Below are 21,951 nucleotides of genomic sequence, written 5' to 3' on the forward strand. Positions count from 1 at the left end.
GACTGTGAAAGTGTTCTATGATGTGCTGTTCTGGGAGGGCAAGGGTAGGGTGGTGATTTGTTCTTTTATGTCAATTTTTGTATATTCATCTGGAAAATTTAATAAAAAAATAAATAAAAATCGAACGCATCAAAACTAATTGGATAAAATGAAAGATTTGATAAACTCTAAAAATTCTAATAAAAGCTATTTTTGTGAAACTCATTATATATATTAACATATATTATATGATGACATAATAAAAAAATGCATTTGCAACACAACAATAGTAATATATTCTCCTAACCCAGTAATGCTAAAAAACACACTGTGTTCAACTCCTTCTGAATCGTAGGATAAAGGCAGTCTGACTCGGTCCAGAGAGCCAGACTTCTCCGGAGTGACTTTTTTGCTACGTAGCATAGCATTGAACTGGAAACACTTTTGTCTAGGCTTTTAGTGGCATAGGGCCTCCGGCAGAATAGGACCCTAATATGGTAAGCTAGTGTTTTTAAAACCTACGCCTAAGGGGTGTGTCTTTAGAGTGGCGTAGTTCCGTTACATTAACGACGATGGATCGCAACAACTGGCTACCATCGTTAGCTTCAAGCGATCTCACTGCTGGCCCCATAGTTGCAGTCCGTTTGTGAGTCTTCTTACCCTTTTGCTCTTGCTGGCCAGGACCGGAGATTCTGTGACAGCTTACCATCAGGTTCCTGATTGCCATCAGGTTACATTAAGCCAAATGTAAATTCATAAAATATTTATTAAAACAGATTTTGAACAAACATTAAATCAACACATACATACAACATGAACAAAATGGAAAAAACAAACAAACATGAGAATGTCTGTTTCCTCTCAAAAAGTGCCACCTATTTTATTTTAAAAATATCTACTCTGATGGTTCCAGATTAAGTTTGACAGTGCTGCTTTCATACAATAACTTATGAATTTGAAATTTTACAAAGTCCTTTGACTCAGGTGGAACCTTTTTCAGGAGAGGAAGCAGAGAACGCAGAAAATAATCATCCTCACAGCAGGGTTCAGATGTGGTGCTTGATTTCAGGACCTCCAACATTTCCCTCTCAAACTCTGTGGGCTCATCATGCTGCCTTTTCCAGACCCTCTTCTTTGATGGATCTTAAAAGCAGACAGTATAATTACACCAGAATATAGGACTTTGGGGATCACAAAATAAGGTTTCATTTTATCTGGTGTTTCACTGCACAACAACAGACAGAAGAGGAGAAAGTACTTCACTGATTCCATACACACCTGATGATGCAGGAGCAGAGGATGGTCCAGGAGCAGACGATGGTCCAGGAGCAGACGATGGTCCAGGAGCAGAAGATGGTCCAGGAGCAGAGGATGGTCCAGGAGCAGAAGATGGTCCAGGAGCAGAGGATGGTCCAGGAGCAGAGGATGGTCCAGGAGCAGAAGATGGTCCAGGAGCAGAGGATGGTCCAGGAGCAGACGATGGTCCAGGAGCAGACGATGGTCCAGGAGCAGACGATGGTCCAGGAGCAGAAGATGGTCCAGGAGCAGAGGATGGTCCAGGAGCAGAAGATGGTCCAGGAGCAGAGGATGGTCCAGGAGCAGAGGATGGTCCAGGAGCAGAAGATGGTCCAGGAGCAGAGGATGGTCCAGGAGCAGACAATGGTCCAGGAGCAGACGATGGTCCAGGAGCAGACGATGGTCCAGGAGCAGACGATGGTCCAGGAGCAGAAGATGGTCCAGGAGCAGAGGATGGTCCAGGAGCAGACGATGGTCCAGGAGCAGAAGATGGTCCAGGAGCAGAGGATGGTCCAGGAGCAGAAGATGGTCCAGGAGCAGAGGATGGTCCAGGAGCAGAAGATGGTCCAGGAGCAGAAGATGGTCCAGGAGCAGAAGATGGTCCAGGAGCAGAGTATGGTTCAGGAGCAGACGATGGTCCAGCCAGCTCAGAAGAAGAGGCAGACAGCTCACCAAGCTGGTTCTGAGACACTGTTGTTGCTGTTTCTGTCAATATATTTATTAAAACAATTTAATAATATGAACCACTAAGAATCAAACTGAGGAGGTGAAACCTGATAATTTTTTAACTGTCTCACTAAACAAACCTCTGGCATCAGATAGCCCTGAATACTCCTCTGGCTCCTCTGGGTGGCTGTACTCAGCGGCCTGCTCCTCCTCGACCCTTCCCTGCATGTTGCTGGTGGTCTCTCGCAGAGTGACGAAGGGTTCAAGGAAGGACAGGCCTGCTAGATATTTCCACCTCTGTGCTGTCCCTGCTGCTGCACCACTTCTCTTTCTTTCTTTTTCTTTTTTTACCTCCCTCACATACACTATATTGCCAAAAGTATTTGCTCACCTGCCTTGACTCACATATGAGCTTAAGTGACATCCCGTTCCTAATCCATAGGGTTCAATATGACGTCGGTCCACCCTTTGCAGCTAGAACAGCTTCAACTCTTCTGGGAAGGCTGTCCACAAGGTTTAGGAGTGTGTTTATGGGAATTTTTGACCATTCTTCCAGAAGCGCATTTGTGAGGTCGCACACTGATGTTGGACGAGAAGGCCTGGCTCTCAGTCTCCGCTCTAATTCATCCCAAAGGTGTTCTATCGGGTTGAGGTCAGGACTCTGTGCAGGCCAGTCAAGTTCATCCACACCAGACTCTGTCATCCATGTCTTTATGGACCTTGCTTTGTGCACTGGTGCACAGTCATGTTGGAAGAGGAAGGGGCCAGCTCCAAACTGTTCCCACAAAGTTGGGAGCATGGAATTGTCCAAAATGTCTTGGTATGCTGAAGCATTCAGAGTTCCTTTCACTGGAACTAAGGGGCCAAGCCCAGCTCCTGAAAAACAACCCCACACCATAATCCCCCCTCCACCAAACTTTACACTTGGCACAATGCAGTCAGACAAGTACCGTTCTCCTGGCAACCGCCAAACCCAGACCCGTCCATCAGATTGCCAGATGGAGAAGCGCGATTCGTCACTCCAGAGAACGCGTCTCCACTGCTCTAGAGTCCAGTGGCGGCGTGCTTTACACCACCGCATCCGACGCTTTGCATTGCACTTGGTGATGTATGGCTTGGATGCAGCTGCTCGACCATGGAAACCCATTCCATGAAGCTCTCTGCGCACTGTTCTTGAGCTAATCTGAAGGCCACATGAAGTTTGGAGGTCTGTAGTGATTGACTCTGCAGAAAGTTGGCGACCTCTTCGCACTATGCGCTTCAGCATCCGCTGACCCCGCTCCGTCAGTTTACGTGGCCTACCACTTCGTGGCTGAGTTGCTGTCGTTCCCAAACACTTCCATTTTCTTATAATACAGCTGACAGTTGACTGTGGAATATTTAGGAGCGAGGAAATTTCACGACTGGATTTGTTGCACAGGTGGCATCCTATCACAGTTCCACGCTGGAATTCACTGAGCTCCTGAGAGCGACCCATTCTTTCACAAATGTTTGTAAAAACAGTCTGCATGCCTAGGTGCTTGAATTTATACACCTGTGGCCATGGAAGTGATTGGAACACCTGATTCCAATAATTTGGATGGGTGAGCAAATACTTTTGGCAATATAGTGTATGTGTCCCTCAAGGTTTTCCACCTCTTCCTGCATACATCCTCTGAATAAACATTTATTGAGCAGCGTGAAATTAGCAATATATTGAAAGTGTATGTTTAACATTGTAAAAGCCTGGATAACTTACCAGAGGGTCCGATTTCCTCGCTAATCCTTTTCCATGCAAGGTCCTTTCTGCTCTTGTCTCTGTATTGGTAACTCAATTGATCATAAAGTACTGGATGAGAGCAAAAAGCAATGATTAATTTTTCTTCCATCTTTGTAAATTCCCGGGTTTTCTCCGTCGTTCCCTCCAGTCTGAAAACACAGCTACGTCATTTGGCGGAGCTTCTCTCTGATTGGTTGACGCGGCATGTCGAGCAGCAAAAATTCAATTTTTCCATCTCGAGCAGCAATGCGCTTGCGGTGTGTCACGCGTGTCAGATGCTTAAACGAGCCCGACGCGCTGCTTCAGCTGCTCAGACGTGCTGTGCCTGCTGCTCAAAACGCGCCGCGGGACCTTTTGCTGCGCCTTGACACGTGTCAACTATTGACTTTGCATGTAAACTCGCTGCTTCTGTCGCGCCAGCTGCGTCCGGTGTGAACGCAGCATGACATTATGCTCTCTCTGCTTTTAACCATAGTAGCTTCACCTTGTCTGTTCCTCTTTGACTGTGACACCATCCTGGAGAGAAAAATCTGCTGTGCTGCTGCCATAAACACCTTTGTTTATAGATGTTGGAGATCGGCCTGTTTTCCAGTGTAGTCCTGTTTCTCTAACTGTGACTGGCTGGATGTGCTCTCTTCATCCTCTGACATGGTAGTTGGCTCAGAGCTCGTCTGCCTGGCCGTTTTGCAGGACAGGGCCGCCTTTTACAGTTGCTTCCTGTATCTCTGCTTCTGTCTCCTTGAACCCCAGTCGGCCTCGACAGATTGCCGCTCACACTGAGCCTGGTTCTGCTTGAGGTTTCTTCCTGTTAAAAGGGAGTTTTTCCTCTCCACTGTCGCTACAAGAATGCTTATTGTAAGAGATTACATTTTGAGTAAATTAGTTGATACAATACACTGGTTTTCGTTAGATAGAAAACTTTGTATCAATTTGACTGTATGATCTGGTGAACTGTAAAGGGCCTTGAGATGACATGTGTTGTGAATTGGCACTATATAAGTAAACCGAATTGAATGATATTGTTCCATTAATTTGCTTAAATAGTAAAATGACTTTTCTTATTGAAATACAATACAAAAAGGGTTAAGTAACTTTTCTAACACCAGAGCCATTAGATAATACATTAAGTGATACTAAATAGCAGTTAATGTTTTTTTAAAATAAGTGTATGGCGTATTTTTCCTGCAAATTCTAGTATAATTTTTTTTATCCAGTAGTTATGTCTTTGGTAAAGTGTGGAAGGAATTGTGTTCTGCAGATTCTATGCAGATTTTGGCTGGAAGTGGGGATATAACCTCCTTCTACTGCTGTTGCTGACCAGAGCTTTCAGCATATACACCTTGCAATATACCGATTATGCTGTGTACAGAGACTGCAACTTTGCATACTGTCTCTCCATACACCTATTGTCCTGGTTTACTGATAACACTTGCAGTGGTTTAGATATAAATGCATTTACTATGTACAAAAAATATCTGGTATTATTTCTCAAATTCATTGCAAAATCTTGCAATCTGTCTTGTAACTTCAAATTTTGTGGCTTGGAGTGTTTGGTTTTAGAATACATCATTGTCTTCCTTATTCTCTTCTCATAGCATTAAGCTTCCTTTCACTGCAAATATTTAATTACTTTATTGAAGCCTATTTATGAATGCATTTATATGCAACCACACGTAATGAAAATAAGCCAAAATTGGATAAAATATGTTTAATGTTATGTTTTTAAAGAGTGCAGAAAAGCATGCACACAAATTACACTTTTACAGCAGCATTTAAGGAACCCTTAACATGTGATTAAGGGTTCCTTAATTGCACTCTAAAAATAGTTCTTGTTTGGCTGAAAACTGACACTTATTGTTACTGCTGAAAAAGCCAGTTGTGCTTAAAGATGTTTGATTGCCATTTTCAAGCTTGCCATTCAAAAAAATATAACAAGCAGTTTGTTCAAAGAACTTGAATTTAAGGAAGCTCCATATACAGTATCTTTAACCACCGAAAATCTGTAGGAATGGAATTTTAATATTGAAGCCCAAACAATACTAACCTTAATTTGTTAAAAATGTAGCAGGAACTCAAACTTAACATATTTTTGACAAATTGTGTCTACTATGTGTGAAACTAAAAGTCAAAAAGCTCACAAAATTTACATAAAAGTGCCAAAAAAACAAATCATGTTGCATTTTTTTTTTTTTTTTATTGAATATAAATTTTATAAATGATGTGCAAATGAGCAAACATGAAATGCAGTGCAGTGTTTCTAGACAAGCTTGACTAGTTTCAGTTTCAGCAGTTAAAATCATACTTGTTAACAAACACTCTAACATTTTGGTCTGGTGGTTTTCACCAGAGCATGAAAACAAAAAGGAGGTCATGTCATTCATAAACAAGAATTCACAGGTCATCGATCAGTATCCCCTGCTTGCCATTCAGTGTAGAAATTTTATGGTTTGGGCCGGGAATACCTAAATTATATGGGAGAGGAACTTGTTTATTGAACTTGCTTCCCAATTGTCAGTCCCCTTAGCAGAAACTGCACATCGTTAGATATCTTTTTATCAAATTAGTGTTGGATAATACGAGAATGGGCCTACAACTACAGGACTTAATTTTCTACATGATTCCTACGTATATAAGAACGTACACTTGGGGAAAAAGGAGCTTATGATGCTGTGGAATTGTAGGCACTTATAATTGTATTTTTTTTTATTGTTAATGTTATTAATAACATTAACACTTTATTCACAACATTGCAACTTCATTCCCAACATTTTCACTTTTGCAATAAAATTCCCACCACCCCCATTTTTTTTTTCATTGTGGCCCTAATACTTGTGTAACTAAAAACAATAAAGTTTGTCTAAGTCAAACCTTGCACGTCTCCAGTTGGTGCAAAATGCAGCCTCACATCTTTTAAGTGGAGTGTGTAAGAGGGAACACTAACTTCCATTCTGGCCTTCCTCAATTGGTTGCATTTGCATTCTAGAACTTATTTTAAGATTCTTTTTTTTTTTTGTCTTTAAGCGGCTCATCCCCTCCCTACGTCTCTGAGATTCTCCACCCCTATGCTCCCACTCGGCCCCTCAGATCAGCTGACCTGATGCTCCTGGAGGTATCGAGGTCAAAAGAGAAGGGGGTGCAGACTGAGGGGAAACAGTTTTTTTCAGTTGCTTCTCCGAAATTGTGGAATGAGCTCCCCCTCCTCATTAGACAATCTTCCTCATTGTCTATTTTTAAACTCGTCTTGAAACCTATTTTTATTCTTTAGCTTTTAACACAGCATGAGACTATCTCTGTTTTTTGTGTTTGTTTCCTTGTTTTTATATGGTTTTATTTGTTTTAATTAGTTAATTTTATTATATTTGTTTTATTCCTTTAAACTTCCATGTTGTTTCTATACAATTTTAACCTTACTTGGTATGTACAGCACTTTGTGGACGCTGTGGTTGTTTTATAAATAAAGTTGAGTTTTGTTTACATTTACTTTCTCCTCTTTAAGAAAGGTATTTTAATAGTTGGTATTTTTAAAATAAAACACTTACAGTGAAAGGAAAAAAATAAACACCTTGTGTAGATAAATACATTTGCAAAGGATATAAAAATGGATTCTTTATAAATAATAAAATGAAAATGGACAGAAGTGCACTGATAACCAAAATGGATACTTCAAATTGTAATTGAATGAGCAGACAGGCAAAGATTGACAGACAAAGCTAGAAGGTTCACATTCTAAATATATCAGCCAATGGGATATAAAGTTAAAGTATGACTCAAAGGTGTCAAGAAAATATAATGATAGAATGTGATGAGAATATAAGAGGAAACCAACAAAAGGAGAGGAAGGAAATAGAGAAGCAACAAACACATGAGTGAGGTGTCTGCCCTCCCTTGTCGGGTGAGGAGACTAGTGTAAATGAGATCGACTCATTTCCCACACAGACACAAGCTCCCACTCCCATCTGTCTTTGACAAACAGGCTTTCATACACACACAAATGCATTTGCGCACATGAGCACGCGCACAGGCCAGCAACCAGAGATGAAAGGAATCAATACATTACACCAGACATCTGAAGAGTCCAGTCCACTCCCTGGAGGATCATCTGTAATTGGTCCAGACAAACAACCAAAGGACAACAATAACAAAGCCTCTGCGCACAACAAATGCTGCAATTAATAAATCAGAACAGGAATAGCAAATTAAATCTATGAACAAATATCGACAGGGCTTTGAACACATTTCCATTATTCGCGGTCTATTGTTGTGGTCTGTTGATTTCAGAGACCACGTTTGCAAAAGCATTTGCATATCTAAATGAGTGACTATTTCATTTACATGTTACCAGTCAGGCTACATTTTGGACTTTGTTGTTGATTTTGAAAAGCTGGTTTGTAGCTTGTTAGTTGCTGAATAGCATGTTGGATTCCTAAGAGAAACGGGAATTGCCCAAAAAACATGATAAACACAGAATTCTTAAATCTAAGATTTGCCTCACAGGAGAAATCATTCATATAATGTACTCACAAATCCAACCAATTAAAATCAGTTGTTCAATTTACTTCCATAGCTTGGGATGTAAAAAAATCAAGCACCTATGCTTACTAACTAAAAACATTTCTAGAAGAATGGCATCGCTCTCTTGAAGTCTGTGGAATTTGTGATGGAAAACCCAGAAAGGAAGCCATCTGTTCAACAATATAACCACCTGTTTGATAGGAAGCCACCTGTGCAACAAGTCTAGTTTTGAAATCTTCTGACTCCTAAATATTCCTCTGTCAACTAACAGTTTTATTATTACAATGTGAAAGCAATTAGGAATGAAAGTAACTCAGCCATAAGGTAATGAGCCACATAAAATGATTGAGTGGTGGCAGCTTATTCTGGTTCGCATTGTTTGCAGAGGTTGCCAACTTTCTGCAAGATAAATTTCTACAGAGCTCCAACTTTATTCTGTCTCGATATTGTCTTGAGAACAGGTTGTAAACAGCTTCATGGAATAAATATGCTATACATGCTATACATATATGAAAAAGATTGGATACAGTAGATGCTGCTTTTTGACTCCAAAACAGTGGATGACCCTTCTCTGGATAGACAAATCCGTCTGACAGTCTAATGGATGAGTATGGGTTTGGTGGGTGCCAGGAGACGGTAACTGTCTTATTGTATTGTAATCTGAGAGGAACAACAACAAAGATGCACGGTGACAGCAGAGAGCAACACACTGATAGTGTTGCTAAATTATAAGCAAAGAAAGTATTTATGCTCACTGTTGTACATTATACGGTATCTCTTAATGTATCTCTAATAAACCAACTCACATTGTTTCATTTTTCAGAACAATTACTTACAACTGGCTCCCTTAGTTTTTCAATACATTTACTGCTTGAGTTTTACCATGAAGTCACTTGCATTGCATGTTTTTATTGCTTACACAATAGTAGCGTTGCAACATTCTACTTGGCTGTTTCTTTTGAATGGTAAGACCACTATATAAGTTGATGTTATAATTAAGGGTATCTTATTTTTGTTCTGTTGCTTAAATAGTTTTTTAAACTTCAATTTCCAGTCAGTTTATTTACATAGGGCCAAGATACTTTACAATCAAACTTTTCAAAATAAGGAAAACCTACTAATTGTATTGACTCATTGATTTGAAAGCAATCCCTCACACCAAGCATGCGTCTAGAGACAATGGAGAGAGAAACCTCCACCAGAACTAGGTTTGGTTGTCATGATCTTGGCACTGATGACTTGCTAGATTACTCATTACATTCAACTACTTAACTCCACCCGTTTCCTCATAACCGTTCACCTGATCCACCTGCTCCTGCTTCTATTTAACCAGTTCTCTAACCAGTTGTCAGGGCCAGATTATTCTCTCGAGCCAGTGGGGGGAGTGGGTCCAGCATTGTGGGTCTTAGTGTTTCTGTATTCCTGGTCTGCCTCAACTGAGCCTTCCTGTTCCCGTCTGATCAGTTTTAACCTGACTGCTTTCAGGCATCAGGCGAGATTGTTCTCAAGCCAGTGGTGAGAGTCATTCAGCATTACCATAGTGTTTCTGATTACCTGATCCTGACCTGTTCTGCCTCTCAACCACTGAGCCTCCCTGTTTCCATCTGATCTTTTTGCCTGACCAGTCTATGAACTCCTGCTGCATTTTGTCTGTTTAAGGAACTTGAAGCTGTTTCCTGTCACTGACCCCGGATTTGGCTTTGCGGTGTGGATTTTCCTGCCCTCCTTTGTTTGCCAAGGTCCCCTGCTTGTTCTCTGTCTTCTGTGGCTGCAGCATCTGGGAAACTCTGGGTGTCGCCCGCCGAATTTTGTTGGCAGCTCACTGGCTGGATCCTATCAAAAAACTTAGTAATACACCTTATGTCAAAAATGATTGATGACTAATGACCTGACCTTATGACCTTTTGACCTCACCCCTCCCCCCTTCCGGTCCCCCCCCCAAATGATTTATGACCCACCCCTCCCCCACAAATGATTTATGACCCACCCCTCCCCCCACAAATGATTTATGACTTATGACCTTTTGACCTTACCCCTCCCCCCTTCCGGTCCCCTCCCCCACAAATGATTTATGACCTTACCCCTCCCCCACAAATGATTTATGACACCCCTCCCCCCTTCCGGTCCCATCCCCCATCCTTCTGGATCCCCCAAGATTTATGACCTTACCCCTCTCCATTCCGTTCCCCATCCCCCATCCTTCCGGATCCCCAAGATTTATGACTCCATCACCCACCCTCCTTCCCTAAGCTAACCAATGAAAATAGGAGGGCGGAATTATGTCCTCTTTAAATATTGCTGGGGAGAAAAGTTTTTGTATTTTCAGCAAGAGAAAAACACTTACATTCCTACCGACAATGTCAAGAATTCCGAGAGCTATTCTTAAAAGCAGAGAATTACGCTCTGCATTGGAAAAAGAATCGGCTTTACCTGAGCAGCTTGAAGTAGGTGTAAAGAACGAGATCCGTTTTTCCGCCTGCAAAGAAATGGAGGACGCGATGGGAGAATTCGGGATCGAACCTTTGGTGAAAGATGCTTCAACTTCGACAACCCTGGACGCAATGGAAGACTCTGAGTCCGCGCTGTCTGTGAAAGATGCTTCAACTTCGACAACCCTGGACGCTATGGAAGACTCTGAGACCACGCCTTCCCCAGACATTAGACCGGCCGAAGAAATGGAGGACGCGATGGAGGTGAATAAAAGATCTGCGTTGCCGAGCGGAACATCTTTATTATCCGCGACACCAATTTCTGTATTCCAAGCTTCGAACCACCCCCTCGAAGCTCCCAAGAAATCATCGTTGTATCTATGCCGGGTTCAGCACCCTCCCTTAGAAACACTGCATGAAGAATGGTCTTTAGAGGATTCTGGCATGGTTGGGGCGTGGGGATACATCTTCAAATACGAATCCGGTGAGCTCTACCTTTACCAACTGGATCAAGAAGAGAAGCTCACACCCTTCTCCAACACATGCAACCTTACCTATAATGACTGGGCAGTGCTGAGGTTGGTGGTCCCCTACAATACAGAAATAAGCGGGGAATTGGCTACACCAGATCGGTCAGAGTTGATCGGTTTTCCATCCGATGTTGAAATCGTCAACGGAGAGATGCTTTTTAGCGCAGTTTGGGAAACAAAATCTACCACAAACGGGTCCTGGTCTCTCCGAGCGAGCAGGCGACGTAGCTACGAGGCTTTTTCCCCCGACCTGTTTGTTTTAGAAGTTTTCAACGTAGAAAGCGGGATCTTTAGGACCATGCTGGCGATACCTTTTAGTGTATGGCGCCAAAAAATGATCGAAATTGGGGATCGGATTTCCAACCTGTTCCGGAGTTCGCGCTGCTGGCTTGACATTCTGACTGTGAAAAAAACCCTCTTTTAGACACGCCCTCCACCCTCCACCCTATATATATTTAGCGGGAGGAAGCATACCGGCACACATCTCTTCAAGAAGAGGCGAACCTACAGCTGATAGAATGGGGTCGTACTGGGATTTATACTCTCCTATTTCCCCCACACCATTTCTCCCACCTTCACCACCCTACCCTCCATCACCGGTACTTTTTCCAGACGAAGCTAATCATCCACCATCACCAGCGCCTTTTCCAAGCGAGACTAACGAAGCAAATAACCTGAAGGAGGAAAAGAAATTGCTTCCCACTCTTTCCGAGTCTGAAGAAGACAGGGCGGCGGGAGCCTCACCTGATTCGTCCGAAGACGAGCAAACCAGCCTCATCGTGCATCCGGCGCAGACTCCACCGATTATAAACGGGGAGGTGGATGTGGAATGGATCTTTTCCTCTCACATTGCTATAGTAAAAACAGCCGTGCTTCATTTGCTTAACAACGTCGCTTTGGAATATAATCGAGAGACTTGTTACGGATGTCAAACAGACCGCCCGAGTCAACTACAGCATCATTGTCTCGAAGCATTGAAAGAAGAATTCTATCAGACTAACTTTATCACGCTTCAACGTCGACTCAAAACACCGCAACTCATTCCATCCATTCAACATCTGATGAAAGAACGCGGACAAGAAGCGGAGGATTTCAGGTAAAGATAATTGGGAAAAGGACCTTTTGTAGAACTCAATTTTTTTTTTTTGTTCGGACTGTGTGCTGCTGTTGAGAAGTGTAAAAAACAACAAGAAAATTTCCCCAAAACCCCAAACAACCTGGAAATTTCAAAAATTTGGGTCGCACTTGGTGAATGATGTGCTTTTTAAGTTGCTTGTTTATCTTTGTATCCTTGGAAGTGTTTGAAAAAAAAAGGGAAAAAAACCCAAAAAAAATTTTTAAAAAAAAAAAAATAAATTTTTGGGTTTTTTAAATTTTCAATTTTTTACATTTTGGTAGTTTAAAAAGTAAATTTTGAAAAGTTTTTGTTTTTACATTTTTAGTTTGAAAGTGTGTTTTTTGTTTTTTACATTTCAAGTTTTTCATTTGTATTTTTTGTAGAGTGATTGGGGGTTTCCTTAATTGGAAAAAATTTTTTTTGGTTTTTTTGGTTTTTGTGTTTTTGTTTTTTTAAATTTTTAAACCCGTGTAAAAAAAGGGAGAAAAAATAAAAAAACCCTTTCGTTATTTTTTGAGTGTGGGGAAGGAATAGGATGTTGGGGGGAAAGCTATAAAAAAATTTAAACTAAAACCCCCTTTTCCCAATCCGGGAAAATTTTTGGGGGAATAATGGGTTTAAAGGAAAGCTTTGCAAAAAAAAAAAGGGAAAAAATTTTAAAGGTAGCCGGGTTAAAATTTTTTTTTGTCGGAGAAAGGGAACGTTAAACTTTCCAAAAACCCGGAAAGGGGACTTTTTTTCCCCAAGGAACGAGTTTTTTGTTCGGGGCCGTGAAACAATTTAGGAGTCTTTGTGAAAATGAAATCTTTGGGCCGATAAAAATGAGGGAAAACAATTATTTTTAAGGTAATTGATTTTTTTTCCCAAAAAAAGGGTTTTTGCCCGAGCTCTTAAAAAAAAAAAGCTAAAAATAAAAGGGGTTTTTGAATCTGTGTTTAAAGACAAAAAAAATTCTAAGAAGTTTAAAACCCAAATGCGGGGAAAAAATTTTTTAAAAAAAGATTTTAAGGCTTAATAAAAAAAATATGGAATTTTTCCTTTTTGGGACAGCCAGGGGTGTGAAGGCCCCCTATAGGCGATTTAATCGCCCCCCTAAAAACGAGAATGTGGCGATTTTTCCCAACCGTAATAAAAAAACCGGAGATATCTGGACGTGCTTCAAAAACTTGAAAAAAGTTTATAATGAGTTTTTCATTCCGCTCAAAATGCCCCCTTTTGGAGGTTTCCTTTAAAAATTTAAAGGCCCAAGTCTTAAAAATCTTTACGGCGGGAAAAGGTGGGGAGAAAAAGAAAAAGGGGAAAAGGGGGAAAATTTTTAAAGGAAGGGGCCCGGTTAAAATTTTTAAAAGTTAAGGGGGTTTGTTTGAATAAAAAATCGAAAAAAATCCTTTAGGGGATGAAATTTTAAAAGTACCGGGAATGCGCCGATGTTTTCCTCCTGTGAATAAATTAAATGGACAAAGTTTGGAAGCGATCGAGGGGTTTTTTTACGAAAAGAAATACAGAGAGTCAAAATACCCAAAGACCGGGGTAAAACCATGTGGAGAAGAATTAAAAAGTCGCTCAAAAGGAAAAAAACAAGTGTTTGAAAAATGGAAAAAACGGGCCGGAAAAAATTTAACAGTTGGCCAAGGGGGCAGATTGAGAGATGTATAAAAAACCCCCTAAATTAAAACCCACCCCCGACATTTTTTCCCATGGACCCGGTGGCGATACGCGGATTTATATTACATTAGTTTTAACACAGCGTGGAGTTTTTTAAAAATAAAGGATCTTTTTTCCCCCTTTTAAAATTTGGGGGGCGAATTTTAAAATTAAAAGGGTAATGGCGGGTTGCCTTGGAAAGAGATTTCTTTCCCCACACGTGGTTAAACGCCCTTCCCGAATTGGACCTATTTTAAATGGGGAAAAGCTGGACGGGGGCAGTTTCTTTGGGAATATAAACCCGCACGGATATTACGATGGGGCCATGTACGATTAAAAACGGAGATTGAAAACCATCTGAGAAAAATAAAAAGTGATAAAATTTTTAAAAGTTAAATATGTTTTAAAAAAAAGGGAAATTTTTTTGTCAAAGGGGGGGTTTTGGTACAATTACGCTTTTCCTCCCCCTATGGGACATTTGGGTCTGGCATGGAAATGGTTTTTGGAATGAAAAAAAAAACCCCTTCCTCACCCCTTTTTTGGGATCAAAAAAGGGGCGGTAGGGGATCTTCCCTGTATTGTACAGGGGGGTGGGTCGCTCCAAAAGGTTTGGTGGGCGACCCTTTTTTGCCCTCTCTTTAGTCCCGGGGAAATGGGAAGGGCCGATACGGCGATATTACCCAACAACTTTTTAACCCTCCTACTTTTTAAACCCCTTTTTCAAAAAATCAAATAAAAAATACCCACGTAGAAAAAAAACCCCGATAAAAAACCCTTTTACCGTTTAAAATTTCCCCTAGGGAAAAGGACCGCGTTAAAAAAATTTTTTAGCCCCTTTTTTCCGAAGCCTATGAGGAGAAAGACTTTAACAATAAAAAGTGTTTTTTTTCCCCGATCATTAAAGATTTATATTTCTGGGAACAACGTTCATATCGTCACTTCCCCGTAAAACCCCCCTTTCTGAATATTTTTCCCGCTGATGGGAAAAAAGCAAATAAATAAAAAAAACCACACCATGGGGGCAAAATGGATTGAAAAAGGTTCCCATATTTTTTATACATTATTACCAAAAATTCAGGTCGGAGGGATTTAGGAGATTTCCCCGGCGCTCCCCCCGGTTTACGGGGTGGGATCGGAGCCATATTTTAAAGGGAATTATTCAGATTTGTCTCCCCCCAAATTTAAAAGGGATTTTTATAGAAAACCCCTCATTTTAAAAAAGAGGGCGAGCGGAATGCCCGGAGTAAACGGAAAAGCTTAAAAAAAAAAAAAAAAAAAAAGAAGATATTGGAAAAAAACCGGAGGGTTTCGGGGCTTTTTTTTTTAAATTGGGACGAAAAAAAAAGGGCCCCCCGGAAAAGGGGGTTTTTGGGAACTTTCAAAAAGCAAGAGCTTTAAAAAAGAAAGAAATAATTAGGAAAAAGCAAGGATAAGGGGCCAAGAAGTCTGTCAGGGAGCGGAGATTTTTTTTCAGTGAGGAGGAAAAGACATGCTCTAGGGCATAAAAAGTCCCCGGAATGCATTTTTTAAAAAAATGGATTTTTTTTCCCCCCGCCCCGATGACGAAATTGTCTATGAAGAAAAGGGTTTATACAGAAATTCATCCCTCCCCCGGCTCTTAAGAGAGGGGCCCTTGGAATTTTTTTATTCCGGCAAAGGGCCCGATAAATATTTGGATCAAAACACCATGATCCACCTATTCTAAAAATTACTAAGCGGATGGTAGCGACCTAGCCCGGCCGCTGGGTCGGATTAAATTTAAATTACCCTTTAAATACCCATTTTTGGGTTCCAGTGCGATTTTGCCCGGGGAGTTTAGATTTATTTCCAATCCAGCGCTATCAGGTCCCGATGTAAAAATTGAAACGTTTTAACTATTCGAAAAATACGTTAAAGGGCCCAATTTTAAAAGGCCGCGGGGCCCCTTTTTTTTAAAGATAGGGGGTTTCCCTATTGTTTTAAAATCGTCACCCCCAAAGGCCCAAACCCCCTGGATTGAATCGGAGACCCCGGTTTTTTAAGGCAGAATCTAAAGAGGTTCTTTTGATAGGAGCTTGCACGGGGAAAATATTTTTTCGGGGAAAGCCCTCCTTTAAATTTTCGGGTTGGGGATAGAAAATTTTAAATTAAACAAACCCCAGCGCCCGCGTTTTTTTTAATGGGGGCTGCGATTTAAATTTTTTCGAACTAAAGATTTTTAGGGGGCTTCTCTTTTTTAAAAAAAAATTTCTCAGTTTCCCGCCATGGGCGGTACCCTTTCCCGGGCGTTGATGCCGGGTAAGGGTTCCTTTATCCTTTTTGTCGGGAAAAGTTAATGTGAAGGGAACTTTTTCCCTTATCCGGGAAAATTAAAATTTGAAACCAAGAGAATCATTTTTGGGGGTATCCCTAAAAAAGGGGGGGTTTTTGGGTTTATTTACATCACAAAGGCCCTTTTTAGGGGAGGAGAGTTTTATCCCCTTTCATTAAAGGCACTTTTAAATTTAGATTTTTTGGCGCTTTGCGGGGGAGGGGGAAAACGACCCCGGCTAAAAGCTTTTCAAAGTTTTCAACGGGGGGGGGGGGGGAATCTGAAAGGGAAATTTTTTAAACAGTATGATTACCCCCAACGGGGTCTTTCATTTAAAAGATCACCCAATCCCCATACCCAAAGGTTTTGGAAAAAGGATACACATTTTTTTTTTTAATTTAACCCCGGGAGGCGATATCGAGGTTTTTCCCCAGTGTTCCGGTAATCTGAGGCGGAAATCCCTTAAAGAGAACCGCTACCTCCCCCCCACTACATCATTGTTTACCCCTTGTTAATTTAAATGGAAAAAGGACCCCCCAAAAGGACAATTTTTTGGGGGGACTATTTTTAAAATATGAATAATCATAAAATTTGGGAATTTCTTGCTTCTAAATTTTCCTCGGCGACGTGTTTGGAGGATTTCTGGGGCCTTTGCGATCAATTTAAGCCCAGCTCCCAGCCATCTTTACCCCCAGCTAAAACTTTATCGTTAAACCCCCCCTTACACATCCCCGGGGGAAAAAAGGGTTGGGGGCCTGATGGAAAAGAAGGGAAAATTTACTTTTTTGGGGGATTTAGGGTTTTCCAGCCTAATTTGGGCTTCCCCCCCCCGCTTTTTTTTCTTTTTGAAAGAAAAAAATGTCTAAAATAATGAAACCCACGATCAGAAACTAAAACATATTTTTCATCGTTTTTGGTCGGGATTTGAAAATTTTTCCCCTATGTATGGGCCCGGGGTTTTTTTAATGAGCGAAGTTTTAAAGCTTGTTTTGATGATGATGTTTTAAAAAAATTAAGTAATTTTTTCAAACTTTGTAAAAAAATTCAACTTTGTATTCAAATCAATACATTCAGCTCCTTTAACCAGGGCCATGTTTTTAAAAATTTTTTAAAGATTGTTATAAATTGTTTATGTTTTTTCAAAAAATTTAAACGAAGAAAGTTGAAATTAATTTCAATAAATTTCTTTATTGATAATCAGAGAAACGTACCGGGGTTATTTTTTAAATGGGATAGATTATGGGGGGAAAAAGGGGATCCCGGCGGATGGGGGTTTTTCTTTTTCTGGGGCTCCGTTTTTTGGGTTTTTTTTTTTTTTTTCGCTTCATCCTCCTCCTTCGTTCCGGAGAAATGAGGAGAAAAAATAAAATTTTTATTTTTTCTCTTTAAACCCTCCCGGGGGTTCTTCCTCCCCCTCTTTTTTTTCTGATTCATCTTGAGGCGCGGGGTTTGTTTAAGGGGGTGTGGGTTATTCACAGACGATTTCCCGGGGGTTTAATCGTTTCCCAAAATTTTGAGGAAAAATTTCCCCCTTTTTGGTTGTAATGTCCTTTTTTTTTTTAAAGGGGGTGCTAAGGTTCTTTATTAGTCTATTAAAAATTTGGGCCCTTTGAGGGGCGGTCTTGGGAAAAAAATTTTTTCCCCCTTTTCGGGTTCCCCCTTCCCCCTTATGGTGAAAAGTTTTTTTAAAAAGTACTCGGTTTTTTTCCGTTTCCCTTTTTCCCGGGAAAGGGTTTTTATACTTTGCCGGCTGTTTCCCTCCTTTGGGACCCCTGGTGAATCGATTACAGGTAAAGGAGGGGTCGTTTTTGCTTTCCTTTTGGCCCGAAAGAAAAAAAATGTTCCCCTAACCCATTGGTTGAATCAAGGTTAAAATACCGCTGGGAGCAAAGCCTTAAATTTTTTTATTTTTTGGGATGGGGGTTAACCCCCTTTATTCAAAACCGCTTTTTATTTTATATCCCCTTTTTCCCCGGGGGCCCCCCCTTCCAATAGAAATAAAAAGGGTGGCTCGACGGGTTTTAAAATGGTAGGTGAAACCCGGGACAATTTTTTTGGGTGATCCAAGAGCCATTTTTTCCCGGCAAAACCCAAACCCAAAAATTGGGAAAAAAGGCGTAAAGCTCCAAGATTTGGGGGGAAAAAAAACCCCCCTTTTTAGATTTAGGGAAACCCTTTTTGTTTTAAATTCCCCACCCGTTTAAACCGCCAGTAATCCCCGATTCCCTTTTTTTCTTCTTTTAATTTTTGATGTTGAAAAAGGAGAAACCCTTGGGGGGGTTTTCCCCTTTTTAAAAAATTTTGAGGGAAATTTTTAAAAGGCTCGGGGGAAAGCGGGTGAGCAAAGTTTCCCAAAATATTTTTTAAAGTTTCTGAAAGGGGTAAAGGGGGTAAAAGAGCCCTTTAAAAAAAGGGCGGGGTTTCTTTTTATAAAAGGGGGGACAGATCGATGGAACCACCTTACTTTGGGTTCGGGGAGATAATGACGGGCCACTGGTGGGGGAAGTAATTTTGTTCCCATCTATACCAAAACTGGCACTTTGGTGTAAATATTCTACGATTTTTAAATTTTCCAATTTAAAAGGCCCGCTGGGGTAGCTTTTCAAAACTTCCCGGAAAAAAAAACCTTCTGGGGGTGGGAAAATTTGGGGGGCTTTAAATATTTATTTTAGTTTTACCTCGGACCTTTTTAAAAAGAACAATAGTTAGGGATTAAGCTAATGGTTCGACTAAACCCTTTCTTTCTGAAACACATTTTGGCCCAAAATTTGTATTAGCTCATGTTGGGGTGGTGTCCCAAACTGTGGGAAATTTTCTTTGGGGCCCCTGTTCACTTTTCCCCCGCGGGAAAAAAAGAGGGGTCTAGGAAATTTTTCCTAAAAAGGGGGTTTAAACCGGGGGAAATAATTCCTGTCTTGGGAAATGGGAAAAGATGGGAGGTTTCCCCAAACTTGAAATTTTTTATTTTTTTGGAAATCAGCGTACAAACTTTTAAATGATATTAAAAAAACCCGGAAACCAAAATTTTTTGGGAAACAGTTTAATACAAACTTCAAATTATTCCCCTCAACATTTGACAAAAAAAGTTTTAAAATGCTCCAGAAAGGGGGCCAGAAAAGATTGCAGAAAAAGGGGGCGGGTTTTGTTAAAAAACCCAAAAAGAAATTTTTTTTGGCTCAGTAAAAAGACATTTTTTTTTTTTTTTTTTTTTCCACTACCAATTTGTAGGCCCAAAAAGGGAAAGGGTTTTTCCCCAATTAAAAAAGTTTTTTTGTCATTTCAAAAACCCCAAGGGGTTTCTGGGGAAAGGGTGATTCTTCAAATGAAAACCCCCTTTTTTTTAGTTTTAAAAAGTTTGCTGAAAAAATCCCCATAGAAGCGTCTCCTGGAAAGGAGAAAAGGGGATCAACCAGCCCCTTTTATGCTTCAAAATTGAATTTTTAGAAGCCTTTCCGTTTGTTTTATGGCCTTTTTGCTTTAAAAACCCCTTTTTTTGACAGGGGCTGTAACAAAAATCTTTGGGCCTGTGGGACACAAATGTTTTTATGGGGATCCCCCCGTTTTAACCCCTCGCTTAATTGCCCAAATAATTCCCCTTCCAGCGAGTTTTGAACCCTTTTGGTAAGGTAGGGTTTAAAATGTCTGTGTAAAAACCAAAAATCTGTTTGCAGTTTTGAAGGGAATAACATTTTTTTAAACTAAATTTGGGGGGGGGTTGTGAAACGGGGGGGGGGGGGGGGGGCGCCCAAAAAACGTTGTTTGGGTTCTGTTTGGGGGAAAAAATAGATTTTTTTTGGGGCCCTCCCCCTTGAAAAAGCACTTTTTTCAGGATTTTTGAAAGTGAAAAATAAAATTTTACTTGTTTTGTTTGGGAAAAAAAATTTTTTAAAAAAAATCCCGCGGTTTTTGATAAGGGTGGGGTTGGGGGTTTATCATTTTTTTGAGCAAAAATTTTCCCCAAAGAATTTTTGGACCAAAAAACTTTGCCACTTGTCTTTTTTTGGGGTTTTTTCAATTTTTGAAAATTCTGTTTAATACCTTGTTCTTCAGGAAAACGCCATGAAAAGTGTTTCCCCTTTCATCGCTCCCGTCGGCGGGAAAACCCGATGATTCCCCGTTTGCACTTTAGAAAAATATTTTTTTATCGGGGAAAAATTTTATTACTTTGTTTTTCAAAAAGCCCTACACGAGGGTTTTTCAAAACCCAATTTCCCCGGTCTAAAGGTTTATTAAGTTTGAAAAGAAAACCCGGTCCCCCTTAGGGGTCTTTCTTTTCGTTTGATTGCAAGGTTTTTTTTGGTTATTGAGCTTTAGGGGCAGGTGGGCACAGAGTTGAAAACCCTATTTTCCCTTTTTTGGTCTTAAAAGGGGAAAATTGGAAAGAGGGAAATCGTGGGGGGAAAACGGGGGAGCTTTGACGAACCCCAAAATAGTTTTTGGGGTCATCCAAAATTTTTAAATGATCTTTGGATCCACAGGGGGTAGGGGGGGGGGGGGGGGGGGGGGCATTTTTATAAGGAGGGGTAAAACGAGGGTGAAGTCTTGGGAAGCCCAAAACTCATCTGGAGCGCAGGGAAAATTTTTAAACGTGACGGGTTGGTTCTTGGGCCCCCAAAAGAGATTTGGGGAAAGAGGCTCAAGGGAAGGGGAATGTTTTGAACAAAATTTTTAATGGGCGGGAGTTTTTTTTTTTTCTTTTTCCCCAAACATGCTCCCAAAAAAACTTAAAATTTTAGACCGTGAAAGGGTTCCAGAATTGTTTTTTTTGGAGGGTGGGCTGCAAAAATTTTTCGTAGTGCGCCTCTTAAAAAGGACAAATGGGAAAAGGGTTAAAAGGAAGGGGAAAATTTTGGAAAAAGACAAAGCCAAAAATAAATTAAATTTGTACTTGAGTTTCCCTTTTTGGCGTAACCTCCAAAAAATACGCCCCCCACTTTTTTCCCCCAAATTAAGGGGGTGTTGGATGAAATTTTTTCTGGGAAAAAACAAGTATTTCCCGGGCCCTTGACGATTTTAGTACGGCTTTGGGCTGTTTCCCCATACCCCGGGGGATTTGGTATTGCCCCGTATTTGAAGTCAGGAAAATTTGTAAAAGGTTCCCTTTTGCACGCCCCGGGGGATTTTAATGCGAGAAAAAAGGGTTATATGGGTATCGCCCAAAGAAATGCTTCTAAAAATTTTTTGGGAGCCAGAAAAGGGTTTTTAAAATCGTTTTTTCAGTTACTTTGCTTTTTTCAAAAGAGGGAAAAAGGGGAAAAGAAGCGTTTTTGTCCAGGGCAAAAACTTTCTTTTTAAAGGGGGTGACCATATTTTCTATCCCCTAGGCGTGTGGTGGGGGTTCGGGGCCGACGTATTTCAAATTTTTTTTGGGAAAGAAAAATTTTTGTGGAAAGTAAAACCCTTTTCTTTTTTTCGCCCAAAGCCCCAAAACTTTTTGGAAGGCACCCGAGTTTCATAGGTAGGGAAAAGAAAGACTATTAAAAAAATTTAAAACCCTTCTGGGGCGATAAAATGAGAAATTTTTTCAACCTTGATTAAAGATGCCAGGTTTTATACCCATTTTGAAAAATGGCATTTGGGAACCCCAATAATAGTTTAAAATTAACCCTTTTGCGCCCCAAAAAAACAAAATTTTGGGAAAATTTTGGGCTTGAAAGTGGAGAATAAAATCTTGGGAAAGCATTTCAGGGCCAAAGGAATGACCTTCTTTTCCCCAGAATCTTTTGACA

At 40.6% G+C, this 21,951-nt stretch overlaps 1 protein-coding gene across 1 annotated transcript; it reads right to left on the reverse strand.

The window, feature by feature from the left end:
• Positions 1–1,201: 1,201 nt before the first annotated feature.
• Positions 1,202–10,403, reverse strand: LOC119775845 (cuticle collagen 1-like). The gene is made up of 4 exons (XM_038273951.1): positions 10,382–10,403; positions 3,680–3,769; positions 1,927–1,980; positions 1,202–1,773 (listed from the first exon to the last, which is right to left on the reverse strand). The coding sequence occupies exons 1-4, from the start codon at positions 10,401–10,403 to the stop codon at positions 1,202–1,204; spliced, it is 738 nt and encodes a 245-aa protein (XP_038129879.1).
• Positions 10,404–21,951: the final 11,548 nt, after the last annotated feature.

The sequence above is a fragment of the Cyprinodon tularosa genome, unplaced genomic scaffold (genome assembly GCF_016077235.1).
Source record: "Cyprinodon tularosa strain WSP-4 unplaced genomic scaffold, ASM1607723v1 ctg9, whole genome shotgun sequence".
NCBI classification, from domain to species: domain Eukaryota; kingdom Metazoa; phylum Chordata; class Actinopteri; order Cyprinodontiformes; family Cyprinodontidae; genus Cyprinodon; species Cyprinodon tularosa.

What these genes read in the sequence shown, in the direction of transcription:
- LOC119775845 (XM_038273951.1), bottom strand. Translation starts at nt 10,403, where the DNA reads ATGGGGAACGGAATGGAGAGGG. An exon ending in GGGGAACGGAATGGAGAGGG is followed by an intron (nt 3,770 to 10,381) that starts GTAAGGTCATAA and finishes GCTCTCATCCAG; the next exon opens with TACTTTATGATCAATTGAGT. An exon ending in TGAGCTGTCTGCCTCTTCTT is followed by an intron (nt 1,774 to 1,926) that starts CTGAGCTGGCTG and finishes CATCCTCTGCTC; the next exon opens with CTGGACCATCTTCTGCTCCT.